The 25,990-nt window shown below is 46.3% G+C and overlaps 1 protein-coding gene across 1 annotated transcript in view; it reads right to left on the bottom strand.

Annotated features, from left to right (window-relative positions):
* Positions 1 to 1,853: 1,853 nt before the first annotated feature.
* The window catches only part of LOC134995858 (ficolin-1-like), a gene marked incomplete at its 5' end in the record, with an annotated part of 120,391 nt that continues 96,254 nt past the window's right edge, over positions 1,854 to 25,990 (bottom strand). The window contains one exon of the mRNA XM_063951141.1: positions 1,854 to 2,203. Coding sequence (XP_063807211.1) covers positions 1,956 to 2,203 — 248 coding nt within the window. The remainder of the gene's footprint in view (positions 2,204 to 25,990) is intronic.

Genomic DNA, 25,990 nt, shown 5'->3' with positions numbered 1-25,990 from the left:
AAATGGGGATACCTGCCTGCCGTGCTGTGTAAAATGGGGATACCTGCCTGCCGTGCTGTGTGAAATGGGGATACCTGCCTGCCGTGCTGTGTGAAATGGGGACACCTACCTGCCGTGCTGTGTAAAATGGGGACACCTGCCTGCCGTGCTGTGTGAAATGGGGACACCTACCTGCTGCGCTGTTTAAAATGGGGACACCTGCCTGCCGCACTGTGTAAAATGGGGACACCTGCCTGCCACGCTGTGTAAAATGGGGACACCTGCCTGCCGTACTGTGTAAAATGGGGACACCTGCCTGCCGCACTTTGTAAAATGGGGACACTTGCCTACCGTACTGTGTAAAATGGGGACACTTGCCTACCATACTGTGTAAAATGGAGACACGTGCCTGCTGTAATGTGTAAAATGGGGACTTTTGATTTTTTATTTTCTTTCCCGTGTGGCGGCCGTGATGATATCAGATGAGGCCACGCCCACTTTAATGAGAACACGCCCATTTTAATCGGGCCACACATCCTTGTCGGGAGCGTGCGCATGCTTTTTCTTTTTATAGCTATGGGGGGGGGCACATTTTTTTTTTATAGCAATGGGGGGGGGGGGGGGGGGGGCATTTTGAAATCTCGGCCCTGCTTAATGGAAATACATAAATGTGACTGGACACCTCCAGTAATGTACGTCAGTCTAGGATCACAGTGCAGGGCAGCCTGGTTTGTTGGGAGCTCTCTGAGTATTGTGGTGTCCTCCTATTCATCCTCATATATACTCAGTACTCTTGTTATACTAAGGGGCCTATTTATTAATTACTGGGTTAGATATGACAATATACTGGCAGGAGCCCCTCTTTGTGATGTGTAAAAGAAAAGATTGCTGTACTTTCTCAGTTGGGGGCCGTCTGCACTACTGCGCAGCTGTGATCAGCCATTGGGGGTCATTCCGAGTTGCTCGCTCGTTGCCGATTTTCGCTATGCTGCGATTAGTTGCAAATTGCGCATGCGCAAGGCATGCAGGGTGCATGCGCTTAGTTATTTAACACAAAACTTAGCTGTTTTGCTGTGGCTTCTGCTGCGCTTTTCAGTCGCACTGCTGTTCGGTAAATGATTGACAGGAAAGGGGCGTTTCTGGGCGGCAACTCTGCGTTTTCCTGGCGTTTGCAAAAAAACGCAGGCGTGTCAAGGAAAAAACGCGGGAGTGTCTGGAGAAACGGGGGAGTGGCTGGCCGAACGCAGGGCGTGTTTGTGACGTTAAACCAGGAACTAAACGGACTGAGCTGATCGCAATTCGTGAGTAGGTCTGGAGCTACTCAGAAACTGCAAAGAATTATTTAGTAGCACTTCTGCTAAGCTAAGATACACTCCCAGAGGGTGCGGCCTAGCGTGTGCAATGCTGCTAAAAGCAGCTAGCGAGCGAACAACTCGGAATGAGGGCCATTGTCGGGGAGGGATCCTGTGGCCCATATGCCATCTACAGAAATCTCACAATATAGGAGCCCCCATAGAGATCTATTGGGATAGGAAATGAAGGAACACTGCAGATATCTCTAATAATCCCTACCGTGCCCCTGCATATATCCTGGGGATGCCAACAGTTTTCTGTTGTTTTTAAGGGGAAATTTTCCACAAATGTAGTTTAATAAATATGGCCCCTAACTGTGGTGTCTCTGCCATATCCCTGTCATAGAGAAGTGCATTATGGGTAACAGCTGACTATGGGGAGGCGCTATGAGGTAATGACCTCACTCATAGTAAGCTGTGGCAGCGATGCCCGGATGCGGCGTATGGATGACAGTGACATCACCGGAAGGGCTGAGTACCAGGATATTACAGTACATACAAGGACACTTATATAGATGCGTATATCACTGTATGATTTATTCTCATTATAGCGCAGTAACAGCCAATCACAGCAGTTATATGTCACATACAATCAGCGTCATTGTAGGAAGCGTCTCTGCGTCATCACAGCGGTCTAATCTTCATCTCAGACTGTCTGTAGGAGTAATTAAACCCCTTCCCAGTGCTCCAGTTAATGCCTACAGCATAGATAGTGTGCTTCCCAGGAAGGTACTGTCCATTCAGGTTTGCCCAGTGACAATCATTGTACCACCAGGCCCCCTTGTATACCTGGGCACAATTACCCTTCTCTTGATCATTGTCCTGGTCTATCGTGGAGAACATCATCCCATTATGTCCTTCCATAGAATCTCCTAAACAAAAACACAACCAGGGTTACTAGTGAACGTGCAAACAAAGACTGTGCTAGATAAATTACAGTTTGAATCTGATTGGCTGCTTTGAGCAACTACTCCACTTTGGTGTATATTCAATAACAGTCGGATTCATTTCCGACATGCAGTTGACGGAATGGATCCGAAAACCCCTATTCAATGCACAGCCAAATCCGACTGTCAGATGCGCTGACAGCAGCAGCCAGGTGCGCAGATGGCGGCAGGTGAGAGCAGGATGGCGATGGGGGTAAGCTGGGCGGCGGGGGGGAGCAGAGATCGGCGGCAGCAGGAGGAGCTGGCTGCGGGGGGACATGTCTGTGTCAGCGAAGGGGGGGAGGCGCTGCAGGGAGAGAGGTGCCTGCGGGCTGCAGGGAGAGCACAGATCGGTGGCCGGCGGGAGGAGCTGGCTGCGGGGGGACATGTCTGCGGCAGCGAAGGGGGGGAGGCGCTGCAGGGAGAGAGGTGCCTGGCCGTCCGCCGGCCAGGCACCTCTCTTCCTGCAGCGCCTCCCCCCGCTGACGCAGGCATGTACACCCGCAGCCAGCTCCTCCCACCAGCCGCCGATCTGTGCTCTTCCCGCAGGCTGCAGAATCCACTTGTCTTCTCACCTCAATCCGACTTCTTTTCAAGTCGGATTGAGTTTGTCGGAAAAGGGGCCAATACCTGTCAGATTTCCGACAGACGCACATGGATCGGCGGCTATTCCGCTGATCCACGTGTTTTCCGACAAGTTGGGAATTCCTGACTTGTTGGAAAAAATCAGCCCCTATTGAATAAGTCGGAACCCCTTTCCGACCTATTTCTGTCAGAAGCTGCCATCTTTCCAACAAGACGTCAGCTTCCAACCGTGAATACAGCCATTTATCTCTCTCCAAGACTTGATACATCTCCATTAGAGCCACTGCAAAGCAGGAGAGGATTTCCCACATGGCAACTTAGGTGTTTGCTTAGGGTCTGGTGGGTCCCAAGGAAACCCACCCCATCCTGTGGAGGGGTCACTGGCCCGACAAAATCCGGCACCATTCACGATTGCCATGGCTGTCAACTCATGCATGGGCATCACTGTGTGTGGCGTATGTGTTCGAATGGGCATCACTGTGTGTGGCGTATGTGTGACTATGGGCATTACTGTGCGTGGCGTATGTGTTCTAAACTTCTAATGGGCATTACTGTGTGTGGCGTATGTGTGACTATGGGCATTACTGTGTGTGGCGTATGTGTTATAATGGGCATTACTGTGTGTGGCGTATGTATTATAATGGGCATTACTGTGTGTGGCGTATGTGTTCTAATGGGCATTACTGTGTGTGGCGGATGTGTTATAATGGGCATTACTGTGTGTGGCGTATGTGTTCTAATGGGCATCACTGTGGGTGGCGTATGTGTTCTAATGGGCATTACTGTGTGTGGCGTATGTGTTATAATGGGCATTACTGTGTGTGGCGTATGTGTTCTAATGGGCATCACTGTGTGTGGCGTATGTGTTCTAATGGGCATCACTGTGTGTGGCGTATGTGTTCTAATGGGCATTACTGTGTGTGGCGTATGTGTTATAATGGGCATTACTGTGTGTGGCATAATGTGTTATAATGGGCATTACTGTGTGTGGCGTATGTGTTATAATGGGCATTACTGTGTGTGGCGTATGTGTTATAATGGGCATTACTGTGTGTGGCGTATGTGTTCTAATGGGCATTACTGTGTGTGGCGTATGTGTTATAATGGGCATTACTGTGTGTGGCGTATGTGTTATAATGGGCATTACTGTGTGTGGCGTATGTGTTCTAATGGGCATTACTGTGTGTGGCGTATGTGTTATAATGGGCATTACTGTGTGTGGCGTATGTGTTCTAATGGGCATTACTGTGTGTGGCGTATGTATTCTAATGGGCATTACTGTGTGTGGCGTATGTGTTATAATGGGCATTACTGTGTGTGGCGTATGTGTTATAATGGGCAATACTGTGTGTGGCGTATCTGTTCTAATGGGCATTACTGTGTGTGGCGTATGTGTTCTAATGGGCATTACTGTGTGTGGCGTATGTGTTATAATGGGCATTACTGTGTGTGGCATTATGTGTTATAATGGGCATTACTGTGTGTGGCGTATGTGTTATAATGGGCATCACTGTGTGTGGCGTATGTGTTATAATGGGCATTACTGTGTGTGGCGTATGTGTTCTAATGGGCATTACTGTGTGTGGCGTATGTGTTCTAATGGGCATTACTGTGTGTGGCGTATGTGTGACTATGGGCATTACTGTGTGTGGCGTATGTGTTCTAATGGGCATCACTGTGTGTGGCGTATGTGTGACTATGGGCATTACTGTGTGTGGCATTATGTGTTCTAATGGGCATTACTGTGTGTGGCGTATGTGTTATAATGGGCATCACTGTGTGTGGCGTATGTGTGACTATGGGCATTACTGTGTGTGGCGTATGTGTTCTAATGGGCATCACTGTGTGTGGCGTATGTGTTATAATGGGCATCACTGTGTGTGGCGTATGTGTTATAATGGGCATTACTGTGTGTGGCGTATGTGTTCTAATGGGCATTACTGTGTGTGGCGTATGTGTTATAATGGGCATTACTGTGTGTGGCGTATGTGTTATAATGGGCATTACTGTGTGTGGCGTATGTGTTCTAATGGGCATTACTGTGTGTGGCATAATGTGTTCTAATGGGCATTACTGTGTGTGGCGTATGTGTTCTAATGGGCATTACTGTGTGTGGCGTATGTGTTCTAATGGGCATCACTGTGTGTGGCGTATGTGTTATAATGGGCATCACTGTGTGTGGCGTATGTGTGACTATGGGCATTACTGTGTGTGGCGTATGTGTTCTAATGGGCATTACTGTGTGTGGCGTATGTGTTCTAATGGGCATTACTGTGTGTGGCGTATGTGTTATAATGGGCATTACTGTGTGTGGCATTATGTGGTATAATGGGCATTACTGTGTGTGGCGTATGTGTTATAATGGGCATCACTGTGTGTGGCGTATGTGTTATAATGGGCATTACTGTGTGTGGCGTGTGTGTTCTAATGGGCATTACTGTGTGTGGCGTATGTGTTATAATGGGCATCACTGTGTGTGGCGTATGTGTTATAATGGGCATTACTGTGTGTGGCGTATGTGTTCTAATGGGCATTACTGTGGGTGGCGTATGTGTTCTAATGGGCATTACTGTGTGTGGCGTATGTGTTCTAATGGGCATCACTGTGTGTGGCGTATGTGTTCTAATGGGCATTACTGTGTGTGGCGTATGTGTTATAATGGGCATTACTGTGTGTGGCATAATGTGTTATAATGGGCATTACTGTGTGTGGCGTATGTGTTCTAATGGGCATTACTGTGTGTGGCGTATGTGTTATAATGGGCATTACTGTGTGTGGCGTATGTGTTCTAATGGGCATTACTGTGTGTGGCGTATGTGTTCTAATGGGCATTACTGTGTGTGGCGTATGTGTTATAATGGGCATTACTGTGTGTGGCGTATGTGTTATAATGGGCATTACTGTGTGTGGCGTATGTGTTCTAATGGGCATTACTGTGTGTGGCGTATGTGTTATAATGGGCATTACTGTGTGTGGCGTATGTGTTATAATGGGCATCACTGTGTGTGGCATAATGTATTCTAATGGGCATTACTGTGTGTGGCGTATGTGTTATAATGGGCATTACTGTGTGTGGCGTATGTGTTCTAATGGGCATTACTGTGTGTGGCGTATGTGTTCTAATGGGCATTACTGTGTGTGGCGTATGTATTCTAATGTGCGTTACTGTGTGTGGCGTATGTGTTATAATGGGCATTACTGTGTGTGGCGTATGTGTTATAATGGGCATTACTGTGTGTGGCGTATGTGTTCTAATGGGCATTACTGTGTGTGGCGTATGTCTTCTAATGGGCATTACTGTGTGTGGCGTATGTGTTATAATGGGCATTACTGTGTGTGGCATTATGTGTTATAATGGGCATTACTGTGTGTGGCGTATGTGTTATAATGGGCATCACTGTGTGTGGCGTATGTGTTATAATGGGCATTACTGTGTGTGGCGTATGTGTTCTAATGGGCATTACTGTGTGTGGCGTATGTGTTCTAATGGGCATTACTGTGTGTGGCGTATGTGTGACTATGGGCATTACTGTGTGTGGCGTATTTGTTCTAATGGGCATCACTGTGTGTGGCGTATGTGTGACTATGGGCATTACTGTGTGTGGCATTATGTGTTCTAATGGGCATTACTGTGTGTGGCGTATGTGTTATAATGGGCATCACTGTGTGTGGCGTATGTGTGACTATGGGCATTACTGTGTGTGGCGTATGTGTTCTAATGGGCATCACTGTGTGTGGCGTATGTGTTATAATGGGCATCACTGTGTGTGGCGTATGTGTTATAATTAGAGATGAGCGGGTTCGGTTTCTCTGAATCCGAACCCGCACGAACTTCATGTTTTTTTTCACGGGTCCGAGCGACTCGGATCTTCCCGCCTTGCTCGGTTAACCCGAGCGCGCCCGAACGTCATCATGACGCTGTCGGATTCTCGCTAGGCTCGGATTCTATCGCGAGACTCGGATTCTATATAAGGAGCCGCGCGTCGCCGCCATTTTCACACGTGCATTGAGATTGATAGGGAGAGGACGTGGCTGGCGTCCTCTCCATTTAGATTAGAAGAGAGAGAGAGAGAGATTGACTTGATTTACTGGAGATTAGGAGTACTGTAGAACTGTGTCGAGAGTGCAGAGTTTACTAGTGACTGACCACAGTGACCACCAGACAGTGCAGTTTTATTTAATATATCCGTTCTCTGCCTGAAAAAAACGATACACAGTGACTCAGTCACATACCATATCTGTGTGCACTGCTCAGCCCAGTGTGCTGCATCATCTATGTATATATCTGACTGTGCTCAGCTCACACATCTTATAATTGTGGGGGAGACTGGGGAGCACTGCAGTGCCAGTTATAGGTTATAGCAGGAGCCAGGAGTACATATTATTATTAAAATTAAACAGTGCACACTTTTGCTGCAGGAGTGCCACTGCCAGTGTGACTGACCAGTGACCTGACCACACTGACCACCAGTATAGTTAGTAGTATAGTATACTATATTGTGATTGCCTGAAAAAGTTAAACACTCGTATCTGACTGTGCTCAGCTCACACATCTTATAATTGTGGGGGAGACTGGGGAGCACTGCAGTGCCAGTTATAGGTTATAGCAGGAGCCAGGAGTACATATTATTATTCAAATTAAACAGTGCACACTTTTGCTGCAGGAGTGCCACTGCCAGTGTGACTGACCAGTGACCTGACCACACTGACCACCAGTATAGTTAGTAGTATAGTATACTATATTGTGATTGCCTGAAAAAGTTAAACACTCGTCGTGTGACTTCACTTGTGTGGTGTTTTTTTTTTATTCTATAAAAAACTCATTCTGCTGACAGACAGTGTCCAGCAGGTCCGTCATTATATAATATATACCTGTCCGGCTGCAGTAGTGATATATATATATTTTTTATATCATTATTTATCATCCAGTCGCAGCAGACACAGTACGGTAGTTCACGGCTGTAGCTACCTCTGTGTCGGCACTCGGCAGTCCGTCCATAATTGTATACCACCTACCCGTGGTTTTTTTTTCTTTCTTCTTTATACATACATACTACTACTACTACATCTCTTTATCAACCAGTCTATATTAGCAGCAGACACAGTACAGTACGGTAGTCCACGGCTGTAGCTACCTCTGTGTCGGCACTGGGCAGTCCGTCCATAATTGTATACCACCTACCCGTGTTTTTTTTTTCTTTCTTCTTTATACATACATACTACTACTACTACATCTCTTTATCAACCAGTCTATATTAGCAGCAGACACAGTACAGTACGGTAGTCCACGGCTGTAGCTACCTCTGTGTCGGCACTGGGCAGTCCGTCCATAATTGTATACCACCTACCCGTGGTTTTTTTTTCTTTCTTCTTTATACATACATACTACTACTACTACATCTTTTTATCAACCAGTCTATATTAGCAGCAGACACAGTACAGTACGGTAGTCCACGGCTGTAGCTACCTCTGTGTCGGCACTGGGCAGTCCGTCCATAATTGTATACCACCTACCCGTGGTTTTTTTTTCTTTCTTCTTTATACATACATACTACTACTACTACATCTCTTTATCAACCAGTCTATATTAGCAGCAGACACAGTACAGTACGGTAGTCCACGGCTGTAGCTACCTCTGTGTCGGCACTGGGCAGTCCGTCCATAATTGTATACCACCTACCCGTGGTTTTTTTTTCTTTCTTCTTTATACATACATACTACTACTACTACATCTCTTTATCAACCAGTCTATATTAGCAGCAGACACAGTACAGTACGGTAGTCCACGGCTGTAGCTACCTCTGTGTCGGCACTGGGCAGTCCGTCCATAATTGTATACCACCTACCCGTGGTTTTTTTTTCTTTCTTCTTTATACATACATACTACTACTACTACATCTCTTTATCAACCAGTCTATATTAGCAGCAGACACAGTACAGTACGGTAGTCCACGGCTGTAGCTACCTCTGTGTCGGCACTGGGCAGTCCGTCCATAATTGTATACCACCTACCCGTGGTTTTTTTTTCTTTCTTCTTTATACATACATACTACTACTACTACATCTCTTTATCAACCAGTCTATATTAGCAGCAGACACAGTACAGTACGGTAGTCCACGGCTGTAGCTACCTCTGTGTCGGCACTGGGCAGTCCGTCCATAATTGTATACCACCTACCCGTGTTTTTTTTTCTTTCTTCTTTATACATACATACTACTACTACTACATCTCTTTATCAACCAGTCTATATTAGCAGCAGACACAGTACAGTACGGTAGTCCACGGCTGTAGCTACCTCTGTGTCGGCACTCAGCAGTCCATCCATAATTGTATACTAGTATCCATCCATCTCCATTGTTTACCTGAGGTGCCTTTTAGTTGTGCCTATTAAAATATGGAGAACAAAAATGTTGAGGTTCCAAAATTAGGGAAAGATCAAGATCCACTTCCACCTCGTGCTGAAGCTGCTGCCACTAGTCATGGCCGAGACGATGAAATGCCAGCAACGTCGTCTGCCAAGGCCGATGCCCAATGTCATAGTACAGAGCATGTCAAATCCAAAACACCAAATATCAGTAAAAAAAGGACTCCAAAACCTAAAATAAAATTGTCGGAGGAGAAGCGTAAACTTGCCAATATGCCATTTACCACACGGAGTGGCAAGGAACGGCTGAGGCCCTGGCCTATGTTCATGGCTAGTGGTTCAGCTTCACATGAGGATGGAGGCACTCAGCCTCTCGCTAGAAAAATGAAAAGACTCAAGCTGGCAAAAGCAGTAGCACCGCAAAGAACTGTGCGTTCTTCGAAATCCCAAATCCACAAGGAGAGTCCAATTGTGTCGGTTGCGATGCCTGACCTTCCCAACACTGGACGTGAAGAGCATGCGCCTTCCACCATTTGCACGCCCCCTGCAAGTGCTGGAAGGAGCACCCGCAGTCCAGTTCCTGATAGTCAGATTGAAGATGTCAGTGTTGAAGTACACCAGGATGAGGAGGATATGGGTGTTGCTGGCGCTGGGGAGGAAATTGACCAGGAGGATTCTGATGGTGAGGTGGTTTGTTTAAGTCAGGCACCCGGGGAGACACCTGTTGTCCGTGGGAGGAATAGGGCCACTGACATGCCTGGTGAAAATACCAAAAAAATCAGCTCTTCGGTGTGGAAGTATTTCACCAGAAATGCGGACAACAGGTGTCAAGCCGTGTGTTCTCTTTGTCAAGCTGTAATAAGTAGGGGTAAGGACGTTAACCACCTCGGAACATCCTCCCTTATACGTCACCTGCAGCGCATTCATAATAAGTCAGTGACAAGTTCAAAAACTTGGGCCGACAGCGGAAGCAGTCCACTGACCAGTAAATCCCTTCCTCTTGTAACCAAGCTCACGCAAACCACCCCACCAACTCCCTCAGTGTCAATTTCCTCCTTCCCCAGGAATGCCAATAGTCCTGCAGGCCATGTCACTGGCAATTCTGACGAGTCCTCTCCTGCCTGGGATTCCTCCGATGCATCCTTGCGTGTAACGCCTACTGCTGCTGGCGCTGCTGTTGTTGCTGCTGGGAGTCGATGGTCATCCCAGAGGGGAAGTCGTAGGCCCACTTGTACTACTTCCAGTAAGCAATTGACTGTCCAACAGTCCTTTGCGAGGAAGATGAAATATCACAGCAGTCATCCTGTTACAAAGCGGATAACTGAGTCCTTGACAACTATGTTGGTGTTAGACGTGCGTCCGGTATCCGCCGTTAGTTCACAGGGAACTAGACAATTTATTGAGGCAGTGTGCCCCCGTTACCAAATACCATCTAGGTTCCACTTCTGTAGGCAGGCGATACCGAGAATGTACACGGACGTCAGAAAAAGACTCACCAGTGTCCTAAAAAATGCAGTTGTACCCAATGTCCACTTAACCACGGACATGTGGACAAGTGGAGCAGGGCAGGGTCAGGACTATATGACTGTGACAGCCCACTGGGTAGATGTATGGACTCCCGCCGCAAGAACAGCAGCGGCGGCACCAGTAGCAGCATCTCGCAAACGCCAACTCTTTCCTAGGCAGGCTACGCTTTGTATCACCGCTTTCCAGAATACGCACACAGCTGAAAACCTCTTACGGCAACTGAGGAAGATCATCGCAGAATGGCTTACCCCAATTGGACTCTCCTGTGGATTTGTGGCATCGGACAACGCCAGCAATATTGTGTGTGCATTAAATATGGGCAAATTCCAGCACGTCCCATGTTTTGCACATACCTTGAATTTGGTGGTGCAGAATTTTTTAAAAAACGACAGGGGCGCGCAAGAGATGCTGTCGGTGGCCAGAAGAATTGCGGGACACTTTCGGCGTACAGGCACCACGTACAGAAGACTGGAGCACCACCAAAAACTACTGAACCTGCCCTGCCATCATCTGAAGCAAGAAGTGGTAACGAGGTGGAATTCAACCCTCTATATGCTTCAGAGGTTGGAGGAGCAGCAAAAGGCCATTCAAGCCTATACAATTGAGCACGATATAGGAGGTGGAATGCACCTGTCTCAAGTGCAGTGGAGAATGATTTCAACGTTGTGCAAGGTTCTGATGCCCTTTGAACTTGCCACACGTGAAGTCAGTTCAGACACTGCCAGCCTGAGTCAGGTCATTCCCCTCATCAGGCTTTTGCAGAAGAAGCTGGAGACATTGAAGGAGGAGCTAACACGGAGCGATTCCGCTAGGCATGTGGGACTTGTGGATGGAGCCCTTAATTCGCTTAACAAGGATTCACGGGTGGTCAATCTGTTGAAATCAGAGCACTACATTTTGGCCACCGTGCTCGATCCTAGATTTAAAACCTACCTTGGATCTCTCTTTCCGGCAGACACAAGTCTGCTGGGGTTGAAAGACCTGCTGGTGAGAAAATTGTCAAGTCAAGCGGAACGCGACCTGTCAACATCTCCTCCTTCACATTCTCCCGCAACTGGGGGTGCGAGGAAAAGGCTCAGAATTCCGAGCCCACCCGCTGGCGGTGATGCAGGGCAGTCTGGAGCGACTGCTGATGCTGACATCTGGTCCGGACTGAAGGACCTGACAACGATTACGGACATGTCGTCTACTGTCACTGCATATGATTCTCTCAACATTGAAAGAATGGTGGAGGATTATATGAGTGACCGCATCCAAGTAGGCACGTCACACAGTCCGTACTTATACTGGCAGGAAAAAGAGGCAATTTGGAGGCCCTTGCACAAACTGGCTTTATTCTACCTAAGTTGCCCTCCCACAAGTGTGTACTCCGAAAGAGTGTTTAGTGCCGCCGCTCACCTTGTCAGCAATCGGCGTACGAGGTTACATCCAGAAAATGTGGAGAAGATGATGTTCATTAAAATGAATTATAATCAATTCCTCCGCGGAGACATTGACCAGCAGCAATTGCCTCCACAAAGTACACAGGGAGCTGAGATGGTGGATTCCAGTGGGGACGAATTGATAATCTGTGAGGAGGGGGATGTACACGGTGATATATCGGAGGATGATGATGAGGTGGACATCTTGCCTCTGTAGAGCCAGTTTGTGCAAGGAGAGATTAATTGCTTCTTTTTTGGGGGGGGGTCCAAACCAACCCGTCATATCAGTCACAGTCGTGTGGCAGACCCTGTCACTGAAATGATGGGTTGGTTAAAGTGTGCATGTCCTGTTTTGTTTATACAACATAAGGGTGGGTGGGAGGGCCCAAGGACAATTCCATCTTGCACCTCTTTTTTCTTTTATTTTTCTTTGCGTCATGTGCTGTTTGGGGAGGGTTTTTTGGAAGGGACATCCTGCGTGACACTGCAGTGCCACTCCTAAATGGGCCCGGTGTTTGTGTCGGCCACTAGGGTCGCTTATCTTACTCACACAGTCAGCTACCTCATTGCGCCTCTTTTTTTCTTTGCGTCATGTGCTGTTTGGGGAGGGTTTTTTGGAAGGGACATCCTGCGTGACACTGCAGTGCCACTCCTAGATGGGCCCGGTGTTTGTGTCGGCCACTACGGTCGCTAATCTTACTCACACAGCTACCTCATTGCGCCTCTTTTTTTCTTTGCGTCATGTGCTGTTTGGGGAGGGTTTTTTGGAAGGGACATCCTGCGTGACACTGCAGTGCCACTCCTAAATGGGCCCGGTGTTTGTGTCGGCCACTAGGGTCGCTTATCTTACTCACACAGTCAGCTACCTCATTGCGCCTCTTTTTTTCTTTGCGTCATGTGCTGTTTGGGGAGTGTTTTTTGGAAGGGCCATCCTGCGTGACACTGCAGTGCCACTCCTAGATGGGCCCGGTGTTTGTGTCGGCCACTAGGGTCGCTAATCTTACTCACACAGCTACCTCATTGCGCCTCTTTTTTTCTTTGCGTCATGTGCTGTTTGGGGAGGGTTTTTTGGAAGGGACATCCTGCGTGACACTGCAGTGCCACTCCTAAATGGGCCCGGTGTTTGTGTCGGCCACTAGGGTCGCTAATCTTACTCACACAGCTACCTCATTGCGCCTCTTTTTTTCTTTGCGTCATGTGCTGTTTGGGGAGGGTTTTTTGGAAGGGACATCCTGCGTGACACTGCAGTGCCACTCCTAAATGGGCCCGGTGTTTGTGTCGGCCACTAGGGTCGCTAATCTTACTCACACAGCTACCTCATTGCGCCTCTTTTTTTCTTTGCGTCATGTGCTGTTTGGGGAGGGTTTTTTGGAAGGGCCATCCTGCGTGACACTGCAGTGCCACTCCTAGATGGGCCCGGTGTTTGTGTCGGCCACTAGGGTCGCTAATCTTACTCACACAGCTACCTCATTGCGCCTCTTTTTTTCTTTGCGTCATGTGCTGTTTGGGGAGGGTTTTTTGGAAGGGACATCCTGCGTGACACTGCAGTGCCACTCCTAGATGGGCCAGGTGTTTGTGTCGGCCACTAGGGTCGCTTAGCTTAGTCATCCAGCGACCTCGGTGCAAATTTTAGGACTAAAAATAATATTGTGAGGTGTGAGGTATTCAGAATAGACTGAAAATGAGTGGAAATTATGGTTTTTGAGGTTAATAATAATATGGGATCAAAATGACCCCCAAATTCTATGATTTAAGCTGTTTTTTAGGGTTTTTTGAAAAAAACACCCGAATCCTAAAACACACCCGAATCCAACAAAAAAAATTCGGTGAGGTTTTGCCAAAACGCGGTCGAACCCAAAACACGGCCGCGGAACCGAACCCAAAACCAAAACACAAAACCCGAAAAATTTCAGGCGCTCATCTCTAGTTATAATGGGCATTACTGTGTGTGGCGTATGTGTTCTAATGGGCATTACTGTGTGTGGCGTATGTGTAATAATGGGCATTACTGTGTGTGGCGTATGTGTTATAATGGGCATTACTGTGTGTGGCATATGTGTTCTAATGGGCATTACTGTGTGTGGCGTATGTGTTCTAATGGGCATTACTGTGTGTGGCATAATGTGTTCTAATGGGCATCACTGTGTGTGGCGTATGTGTTCTAATGGGCATCACTGTGTGTGGCGTATGTGTTCTAATGGGCATCACTGTGTGTGGCGTATGTGTGACTATGGGCATTACTGTGTGTGGCGTATGTGTTATAATGGGCATTACTGTGTGTGGCGTATGTGTTATAATGGGCATTACTGTGTGTGGCGTATGTGTTATAATGGGCATTACTGTGTGTGGCGTATGTGTTCTAATAGGCATTACTGTGTGTGGCGTATGTGTTCTAATGGGCATCACTGTGTGTGGCGTATGTGTTATAATGGGCATTACTGTGTGTGGCGTATGTGTTCTAATGGGCATTACTGTGTGTGGCATAATGTGTTCTAATGGGCATTACTGTGTGTGGCGTATGTGTTCTAATGGGCATTACTGTGTGTGGCGTATGTGTTCTAATGGGCATCACTGTGTGTGGCGTATGTGTTATAATGGGCATCACTGTGTGTGGCGTATGTGTGACTATGGGCATTACAGTGTGTGGCGTATGTGTTCTAATGGGCATTACTGTGTGTGGCGTATGTGTTCTAATGGGCATTACTGTGTGTGGCGTATGTGTTATAATGGGCATTACTGTGTGTGGCATTATGTGTTATAATGGGCATTACTGTGTGTGGCGTATGTGTTATATGGGCATCACTGTGTGTGGCGTATGTGTTATAATGGGCATTACTGTGTGTGGCGTATGTGTTCTAATGGGCATTACTGTGTGTGGCGTATGTGTGACTATGGGCATTACTGTGTGTGGCGTATGTGTTCTAATGGGCATCACTGTGTGTGGCGTACGTGTTCTAATGGGCATTACTGTGTGTGGCATTATGTGTTCTAATGGGCATTACTGTGTGTGGCGTATGTGTTATAATGGGCATCACTGTGTGTGGCGTATGTGTGACTATGGGCATTACTGTGTGTGGCGTATGTGTTCTAATGGGCATCACTGTGTGTGGCGTATGTGTTATAATGGGCATCACTGTGTGTGGCGTATGTGTTATAATGGGCATTACTGTGTGTGGCGTATGTGTTCTAATGGGCATTACTGTGTGTGGCGTATGTGTTCTAATGGGCATTACTGTGTGTGGCATATGTGTTCTAATGGGCATTACTGTGTGTGGCATAATGTGTTCTATTGGGCATCACTGTGTGTGGCGTATGTGTTCTAATGGACATCACTGTGTGTGGCGTATGTGTTCTAATGGGCATCACTGTGTGTGGCGTATGTGTGACTATGGGCATTACTGTGTGTGGCATAATGTGTTATAATGGGCATTACTGTGTGTGGCGTATGTGTTATAATGGGCATTACTGTGTGTGGCGTATGTGTTATAATGGGCATTACTGTGTGTGGCGTATGTGTTCTAATGGGCATTACTGTGTGTGGCGTATGTGTTATAATGGGCATTACTGTGTGTGGCGTATGTGTTATAATGGGCATTACTGTGTGTGGCGTATGTGTTCTAATGGGCATTACTGTGTGTGGCGTATGTGTTATAATGGGCATTACTGTGTGTGGCGTATGTGTTATAATGGGCATCACTGTGTGTGGCATAATGTGTTCTAATGGGCATTACTGAGTGTGGCGTATGTGTTTTAATGGGCATTACTGTGTGTGGCGTATGTGTTCTAATGGGCATTACTGTGTGTGGCGTATGTGTTCTAATGGGCATTACTGTGTGTGGCGTATGTATTCTAATGGGCATTACTGTGTGTGGCGTATGTGTTATAATGGGCATTACTGTGTGTGGCGTATGTGTTATAATGGGCAATACTGTGTGTGGCGTATGTGTTCTAATGGGCATTACTGTGTGTGGCGTATGTGTTCTAATGGGCATTACTGTGTGTGGCGTATGTGTTATAATGGGCATTACTGTGTGTGGCATTATGTGTTATAATGGGCATTACTGTGTGTGGCGTATGTGTTATAATGGGCATCACTGTGTGTGGCGTATGTGTTATAATGGGCATTACTGTGTGTGGCGTATGTGTTCTAATGGGCATTACTGTGTGTGGCGTATGTGTTCTAATGGGCATTACTGTGTGTGGCGTATGTGTGACTATGGGCATTACTGTGTGTGGCGTATGTGTTCTAATGGGCATCACTGTGTGTGGCGTATGTGTGACTATGGGCATTACTGTGTGTGGCATTATGTGTTCTAATGGGCATTACTGTGTGTGGCGTATGTGTTATAATGGGCATCACTGTGTGTGGCGTATGTGTGACTATGGGCATTACTGTGTGTGGCGTATGTGTTCTAATGGGCATCACTGTGTGTGGCGTATGTGTTATAATGGGCATCACTGTGTGTGGCGTATGTGTTATAATGGGCATTACTGTGTGTGGCGTATGTGTTCTAATGGGCATTACTGTGTGTGGCGTATGTGTTATAATGGGCATTACTGTGTGTGGCGTATGTGTTATAATGGGCATTACTGTGTGTGGCATATGTGTTCTAATGGGCATTACTGTGTGTGGCGTATGTGTTCTAATGGGCATTACTGTGTGTGGCATAATGTGTTCTAATGGGCATCACTGTGTGTGGCGTATGTGTTCTAATGGGCATCACTGTGTGTGGCGTATGTGTTCTAATGGGCATCACTGTGTGTGGCGTATGTGTGACTATGGGCATTACTGTGTGTGGCGTATGTGTTCTAATGGGCATTACTGTGTGTGGCGTATGTGTTATAATGGGCATTACTGTGTGTGGCGTATGTGTTATAATGGGCATTACTGTGTGTGCCGTATGTGTTCTAATGGGCATTACTGTGTGTGGCGTATGTGTTCTAATGGGCATCACTGTGTGTGGCGTATGTGTTATAATGGGCATTACTGTGTGTGGCATAATGTGTTCTAATGGGCATTACTGTGTGTGGCGTATGTGTTCTAATGGGCATTACTGTGTGTGGCGTATGTGTTCTAATGGGCATCACTGTGTGTGGCGTATGTGTTATAATGGGCATCACTGTGTGTGGCGTATGTGTGACTATGGGCATTACTGTGTGTGGCGTATGTGTTCTAATGGGCATTACTGTGTGTGGCGTATGTGTTCTAATGGGCATTACTGTGTGTGGCGTATGTGTTATAATGGGCATTACTGTGTGTGGCATTATGTGGTATAATGGGCATTACTGTGTGTGGCGTATGTGTTATAATGGGCATCACTGTGTGTGGCGTATGTGTTATAATGGGCATTACTGTGTGTGGCGTGTGTGTTCTAATGGGCATTACTGTGTGTGGCGTATGTGTTATAATGGGCATCACTGTGTGTGGCGTATGTGTTATAATGGGCATTACTGTGTGTGGCGTATGTGTTCTAATGGGCATTACTGTGGGTGGCGTATGTGTTCTAATGGGCATTACTGTGTGTGGCGTATGTGTTCTAATGGGCATCACTGTGTGTGGCATAATGTATTCTAATGGGCATTACTGTGTGTGGCGTATGTGTTATAATGGGCATTACTGTGTGTGGCGTATGTGTTCTAATGGGCATTACTGTGTGTGGCGTATGTGTTCTAATGGGCATTACTGTGTGTGGCGTATGTATTCTAATGTGCATTACTGTGTGTGGCGTATGTGTTATAATGGGCATTACTGTGTGTGGCGTATGTGTTATAATGGGCATTACTGTGTGTGGCGTATGTGTTCTAATGGGCATTACTGTGTGTGGCGTATGTCTTCTAATGGGCATTACTGTGTGTGGCGTATGTGTTATAATGGGCATTACTGTGTGTGGCATTATGTGTTATAATGGGCATTACTGTGTGTGGCGTATGTGTTATAATGGGCATCACTGTGTGTGGCGTATGTGTTATAATGGGCATTACTGTGTGTGGCGTATGTGTTCTAATGGGCATTACTGTGTGTGGCGTATGTGTTCTAATGGGCATTACTGTGTGTGGCGTATATGTGTGACTATGGGCATTACTGTGTGTGGCGTATTTGTTCTAATGGGCATCACTGTGTGTGGCGTATGTGTGACTATGGGCATTACTGTGTGTGGCATTATGTGTTCTAATGGGCATTACTGTGTGTGGCGTATGTGTTATAATGGGCATCACTGTGTGTGGCGTATGTGTGACTATGGGCATTACTGTGTGTGGCGTATGTGTTCTAATGGGCATCACTGTGTGTGGCGTATGTGTTATAATGGGCATCACTGTGTGTGGCGTATGTGTTATAATGGGCATTACTGTGTGTGGCATTATGTGGTATAATGGGCATTACTGTGTGTGGCGTATGTGTTATAATGGGCATCACTGTGTGTGGCGTATGTGTTATAATGGGCATTACTGTGTGTGGCGTATGTGTTCTAATGGGCATTACTGTGTGTGGCATAATGTGTTCTAATGGGCATTACTGTGTGTGGCGTATGTGTTCTAATGGGCATTACTGTGTGTGGCGTATGTGTTCTAATGGGCATCACTGTGTGTGGCGTATGTGTTATAATGGGCATCACTGTGTGTGGCGTATGTGTGACTATGGGCATTACTGTGTGTGGCGTATGTGTTCTAATGGGCATTACTGTGTGTGGCGTATGTGTTCTAATGGGCATTACTGTGTGTGGCGTATGTGTTATAATGGGCATTACTGTGTGTGGCATTATGTGGTATAATGGGCATTACTGTGTGTGGCGTATGTGTTATAATGGGCATCACTGTGTGTGGCGTATGTGTTATAATGGGCATTACTGTGTGTGGCGTGTGTGTTCTAATGGGCATTACTGTGTGTGGCGTATGTGTTATAATGGGCATCACTGTGTGTGGCGTATGTGTTATAATGGGCATTACTGTGTGTGGCGTATGTGTTCTAATGGGCATTACTGTGGGTGGCGTATGTGTTCTAATGGGCATTACTGTGTGTGGCGTATGTGTTCTAATGGGCATCACTGTGTGTGGCGTATGTGTTCTAATGGGCATTACTGTGTGTGGCGTATGTGTTATAATGGGCATTACTGTGTGTGGCATAATGTGTTATAATGGGCATTACTGTGTGTGGCGTATGTGTTCTAATGGGCATTACTGTGTGTGGCGTATGTGTTATAATGGGCATTACTGTGTGTGGCGTATGTGTTATAATGGGCATTACTGTGTGTGGCGTATGTGTTCTAATGGGCATTACTGTGTGTGGCGTATGTGTTATAATGGGCATTACTGTGTGTGGCGTATGTGTTATAATGGGCAGTACTGTGTGTGGCGTATGTGTTCTAATGGGCATTACTGTGTGTGGCGTATGTGTTATAATGGGCATTACTGTGTGTGGCGTATGTGTTATAATGGGCATCACTGTGTGTGGCATAATGTATTCTAATGGGCATTACTGTGTGTGGCGTATGTGTTATAATGGGCATTACTGTGTGTGGCGTATGTGTTCTAATGGGCATTACTGTGTGTGGCGTATGTGTTCTAATGGGCATTACTGTGTGTGGCGTATGTATTCTAATGTGCATTACTGTGTGTGGCGTATGTGTTATAATGGGCATTACTGTGTGCGGCGTATGTGTTATAATGGGCATTACTGTGTGTGGCGTATGTGTTCTAATGGGCATTACTGTGTGTGGCGTATGTCTTCTAATGGGCATTACTGTGTGTGGCGTATGTGTTATAATGGGCATTACTGTGTGTGGCATTATGTGTTATAATGGGCATTACTGTGTGTGGCGTATGTGTTATAATGGGCATCACTGTGTGTGGCGTATGTGTTATAATGGGCATTACTGTGTGTGGCGTATGTGTTCTAATGGGCATTACTGTGTGTGGCGTATGTGTTCTAATGGGCATTACTGTGTGTGGCGTATGTGTGACTATGGGCATTACTGTGTGTGGCGTATTTGTTCTAATGGGCATCACTGTGTGTGGCGTATGTGTGACTATGGGCATTACTGTGTGTGGCATTATGTGTTCTAATGGGCATTACTGTGTGTGGCGTATGTGTTATAATGGGCATCACTGTGTGTGGCGTATGTGTGACTATGGGCATTACTGTGTGTGGCGTATGTGTTCTAATGGGCATCACTGTGTGTGGCGTATGTGTTATAATGGGCATCACTGTGTGTGGCGTATGTGTTATAATGGGCATTACTGTGTGTGGCGTATGTGTTCTAATGGGCATTACTGTGTGTGGCGTATGTGTTATAATGGGCATTACTGTGTGTGGCGTATGTGTTATAATGGGCATTACTGTGTGTGGCATATGTGTTCTAATGGGCATTACTGTGTGTGGCGTATGTGTTCTAATGGGCATTACTGTGTGTGGCATAATGTGTTCTAATGGGCATCACTGTGTGTGGCGTATGTGTTCTAATGGGCATCACTGTGTGTGGCGTATGTGTTCTAATGGGCATCACTGTGTGTGGCGTATGTGTGACTATGGGCATTACTGTGTGTGGCGTATGTGTTATAATGGGCATTACTGTGTGTGGCGTATGTGTTATAATGGGCATTACTGTGTGTGGCGTATGTGTTATAATGGGCATTACTGTGTGTGGCGTATGTGTTCTAATAGGCATTACTGTGTGTGGCGTATGTGTTCTAATGGGCATCACTGTGTGTGGCGTATGTGTTATAATGGGCATTACTGTGTGTGGCGTATGTGTTCTAATGGGCATTACTGTGTGTGGCATAATGTGTTCTAATGGGCATTACTGTGTGTGGCGTATGTGTTCTAATGGGCATTACTGTGTGTGGCGTATGTGTTCTAATGGGCATCACTGTGTGTGGCGTATGTGTTATAATGGGCATCACTGTGTGTGGCGTATGTGTGACTATGGGCATTACAGTGTGTGGCGTATGTGTTCTAATGGGCATTACTGTGTGTGGCGTATGTGTTCTAATGGGCATTACTGTGTGTGGCGTATGTGTTATAATGGGCATTACTGTGTGTGGCATTATGTGTTATAATGGGCATTACTGTGTGTGGCGTATGTGTTATATGGGCATCACTGTGTGTGGCGTATGTGTTATAATGGGCATTACTGTGTGTGGCGTATGTGTTCTAATGGGCATTACTGTGTGTGGCGTATGTGTTCTAATGGGCATTACTGTGTGTGGCGTATGTGTGACTATGGGCATTACTGTGTGTGGCGTATGTGTTCTAATGGGTATCACTGTGTGTGGCGTACGTGTTCTAATGGGCATTACTGTGTGTGGCATTATGTGTTCTAATGGGCATTACTGTGTGTGGCGTATGTGTTATAATGGGCATCACTGTGTGTGGCGTATGTGTGACTATGGGCATTACAGTGTGTGGCGTATGTGTTCTAATGGTCATCACTGTGTGTGGCGTATGTGTTATAATGGGCATTACTGTGTGTGGCGTATGTGTTCTAATGGGCATTACTGTGTGTGGCGTATGTGTTATAATGGGCATTACTGTGTGTGGCGTATGTGTTATAATGGGCATTACTGTGTGTGGCATATGTGTTCTAATGGGCATTACTGTGTGTGGCATAATGTGTTCTAATGGGCATCACTGTGTGTGGCGTATGTGTTCTAATGGACATCACTGTGTGTGGCGTATGTGTTCTAATGGGCATCACTGTGTGTGGCGTATGTGTGACTATGGGCATTACTGTGTGTGGCGTATGTGTTATAATGGGCATTACTGTGTGTGGCGTAAGTGTTATAATGGGCATTACTGTGTGTGGCGTATGTGTTATAATGGGCATTACTGTGTGTGGCGTATGTGTTCTAATGGGCATTACTGTGTGTGGCGTATGTGTTCTAATGGGCATCACTGTGTGTGGCGTATGTGTTATAGTGGGCATTACTGTGTGTGGCGTAAGTGTTATAATGGTCATTACTGTGTGTGGCGTATGTGTTCTAATGGGCATCACTGTGTGTGGCGTATGTGTGACTATGGGCATTACTGTGTGTGGCATAATGTGTTCTAATGGGCATTACTGTGTGTGGCGTATGTGTTATAATGGGCATTACTGTGTGTGGCATAATGTGTTCTAATGGGCATTACTGTGTGTGGCATAATGTGTTCTAATGGGCATTACTGTGTGTGGCGTATGTGTTCTAATGGGCATTACTGTGTGTGGCATAATGTGTTCTAATGGGCATTACTGTGTGTGGCGTATGTGTTCTAATGGGCATTACTGTGTGTGGCATAATGTGTTCTAATGGGCATTACTGTGTGTGGCGTATGTGTTCTAATGGGCATTACTGTGTGTGGCATAATGTGTTCTAATGGGCATCACTGTGTGTGGCGTATGTGTTCTAATGGGCATCACTGTGTGTGGCGTATGTGTTCTAATGGGCATCACTGTGTGTGGCGTATGTGTGACTATGGGCATTACTGTGTGAGGCGTATGTGTTATAATGGGCATTACTGTGTGTGGCGTATGTGTTATAATGGGCATTACTGTGTGTGGCGTATGTGTTATAATGGGCATTACTGTGTGTGGCGTATGTGTTCTAATGGGCATTACTGTGTGTGGCGTATGTGTTCTAATGGGCATCACTGTGTGTGGCGTATGTGTGACTATGGGCATTACTGTGTGTGGCATAATGTGTTCTAATGGGCATTACTGTGTGTGGCGTATGTGTTATAATGGGCATTACTGTGTGTGGCATAATGTGTTCTAATGGGCATTACTGTGTGTGGCATAATGTGTTCTAATGGGCATTACTGTGTGTGGCGTATGTGTTCTAATGGGCATTACTGTGTGTGGCATAATGTGTTCTAATGGGCATTACTGTGTGTGGCGTATGTGTTCTAATGGGCATTACTGTGTGTGGCATAATGTGTTCTAATGGGCATTACTGTGTGTGGCGTATGTGTTCTAATGGGCATTACTGTGTGTGGCGTATGTGTTCTAATGGGCATCACTGTGTGTGGCGTATGTGTTATAATGGGCATCACTGTGTGTGGCGTATGTGTTATAATGGGCATTACTGTGTGTGGCGTATGTGTTCTAATGGGCATTACTGTGTGTGGCGTATGTGTTCTAATGGGCATCACTGTGTGTGGCGTATGTGTTCTAATGGGTATCACTGTGTGTGGCGTATGTGTTATAATGGGCATTACTGTGTGTGGCGTATGTGTTATAATGGGCATTACTGTGTGTGGCGTATGTGTTCTAATGGGCATCACTGTGTGTGGCGTATGTGTGACTATGGGCATTACTGTGTGTGGCATAATGTGTTCTAATGGGCATTACTGTGTGTGGCGTATGTGTTATAATGGGCATTACTGTGTGTGGCATAATGAGTTCTAATGGGCATTACTGTGTGTGGCATAATGTGTTCTAATGGGCATTACTGTGTGTGGCGTATGTGTTCTAATGGGCATTACTGTGTGTGGCATAATGTGTTCTAATGGGCATTACTGTGTGTGGCGTATGTGTTCTAATGGGCATTACTGTGTGTGGCATAATGTGTTCTAATGGGCATTACTGTGTGTGGCGTATGTGTTCTAATGGGCATTACTGTGTGTGGCATAATGTGTTCTAATGGGCATCACTGTGTGTGGCGTATGTGTTCTAATGGGCATCACTGTGTGTGGCGTATGTGTTCTAATGGGCATCACTGTGTGTGGCGTATGTGTGACTATGGGCATTACTGTGTGTGGCGTATGTGTTATAATGGGCATTACTGTGTGTGGCGTATGTGTTATAATGGGCATTACTGTGTGTGGCGTATGTGTTCTAATGGGCATCACTGTGTGTGGCGTATGTGTTCTAATGGGCATCACTGTGTGTGGCGTATGTGTTATAATGGGCATTACTGTGTGTGGCGTATGTGTTATAATGGGCATTACTGTGTGTGGCATAATGTGTTCTAATGGGCATTACTGTGTGTGGCTTATGTGTTCTAATGGGCATTACTGTGTGTGGCGTATGTGTTCTAATGGGCATCACTGTGTGTGGCGTATGTGTTCTAATGGGCATCACTGTGTGTGGCGTATGTGTTATAATGGGCATCACTGTGTGTGGCTTATGTGTTATAATGGGCATCACTGTGTGTGGCGTATGTGTTCTAATAGGCATTACTGTGTGTGGCGTATGTGTTCTAATGGGCATCACTGTGTGTAGCGTATGTGTGACTATGGGCATTACTGTGTGTGGCGTATGTGTTATAATGGGCATTACTGTGTGTGGCGTATGTGTTATAATGGGCATCACTGTGTGTGGCGTATGTGTTCTAATGGGCATTACTGTGTGTGGCGTATGTGTTCTAATGGGCATCACTGTGTGTGGCGTATGTGTGACTATGGGCATTACTGTGTGTGGCGTATGTGTTATAATGGGCATTACTGTGTGTGGCGTATGTGTTATAATGGGCATTACTGTGTGTGGCGTATGTGTTCTAATGGGCATTACTGTGTGTGGCGTATGTGTTCTAATGGGCATCACTGTGTGTGGCGTATGTGTGACTATGGGCATTACTGTGTGTGGCGAATGTGTTCTAATGGGCATTACTGTGTGTGGCGTATGTGTTATAATGGGCTTCACTGTGTGTGGCGTATGTGTGACTATGGGCATTACTGTGTGTGGCATTATGTGTTCTAATGGGCATTACTGTGTGTGGCGTATGTGTTATAATGGGCATTACTGTGTGTGGCGTATGTGTTATAATGGGCATTACTGTGTGTGGCGTATATGTGTTATAATGGGCATTACTGTGTGTGGCGTATGTGTTATAATGGGCATTACTGTGTGTGGCGTATGTGTTATAATGGGCATTACTGTGTGTGGCGTATGTGTTATAATGGGCATCACTGTGTGTGGCGTATGTGTTCTAATGGGCATCACTGTGTGTGGCGTATGTGTTATAATGGGCATCACTGTGTGTGGCGTATGTGTTATAATGGGCATCACTGTGTGTGGCGTATGTGTTCTAATGGGCATTACTGTGTGTGGCGTATGTGTTCTAATGGGCATCACTGTGTGTAGCGTATGTGTTATAATGGGCATTACTGTGTGTGGCGTATGTGTTCTAATGGGCATCACTGTGTGTGGCGTATGTGTGACTATGGGCATTACTGTGTGTGGCATAATGTGTTCTAATGGGCATTACTGTGTGTGGCATAATGTGTTCTAATGGGCATTACTGTGTGTGGCATAATGTGTTCTAATGGGCATTACTGTGTGTGGCGTATGTGTTCTAATGGGCATTACTGTGTGTGGCATAATGTGTTCTAATGGGCATTACTGTGTGTGGCGTATGTGTTCTAATGGGCATTACTGTGTGTGGCGTATGTGTTCTAATGGGCATCACTGTGTGTGGCGTATGTGTTCTAATGGGCATCACTGTGTGTGGCGTATGTGTTATAATGGGCATCACTGTGTGTGGCGTATGTGTTATAATGGGCATCACTGTGTGTGGCGTATGTGTTCTAATGGGCATTACTGTGTGTGGCGTATGTGTTCTAATGGGCATCACTGTGTGTAGCGTATGTGTGACTATGGGCATTACTGTGTGTGGCGTATGTGTTATAATGGGCATTACTGTGTGTGGCGTATGTGTTATAATGGGCATCACTGTGTGTGGCGTATGTGTTCTAATGGGCATTACTGTGTGTGGCGTATGTGTTCTAATGGGCATCACTGTGTGTGGCGTATGTGTGACTATGGGCATTACTGTGTGTGGCGTATGTGTTATAATGGGCATTACTGTGTGTGGCGTATGTGTTATAATGGGCATTACTGTGTGTGGCGTATGTGTTCTAATGG

The sequence above is a fragment of the Pseudophryne corroboree genome, unplaced genomic scaffold, assembly GCF_028390025.1.
Source record: "Pseudophryne corroboree isolate aPseCor3 unplaced genomic scaffold, aPseCor3.hap2 scaffold_1412, whole genome shotgun sequence".
NCBI lineage: Eukaryota > Metazoa > Chordata > Amphibia > Anura > Myobatrachidae > Pseudophryne > Pseudophryne corroboree.
This window is presented reverse-complemented; position numbering and strand designations above follow the sequence as displayed.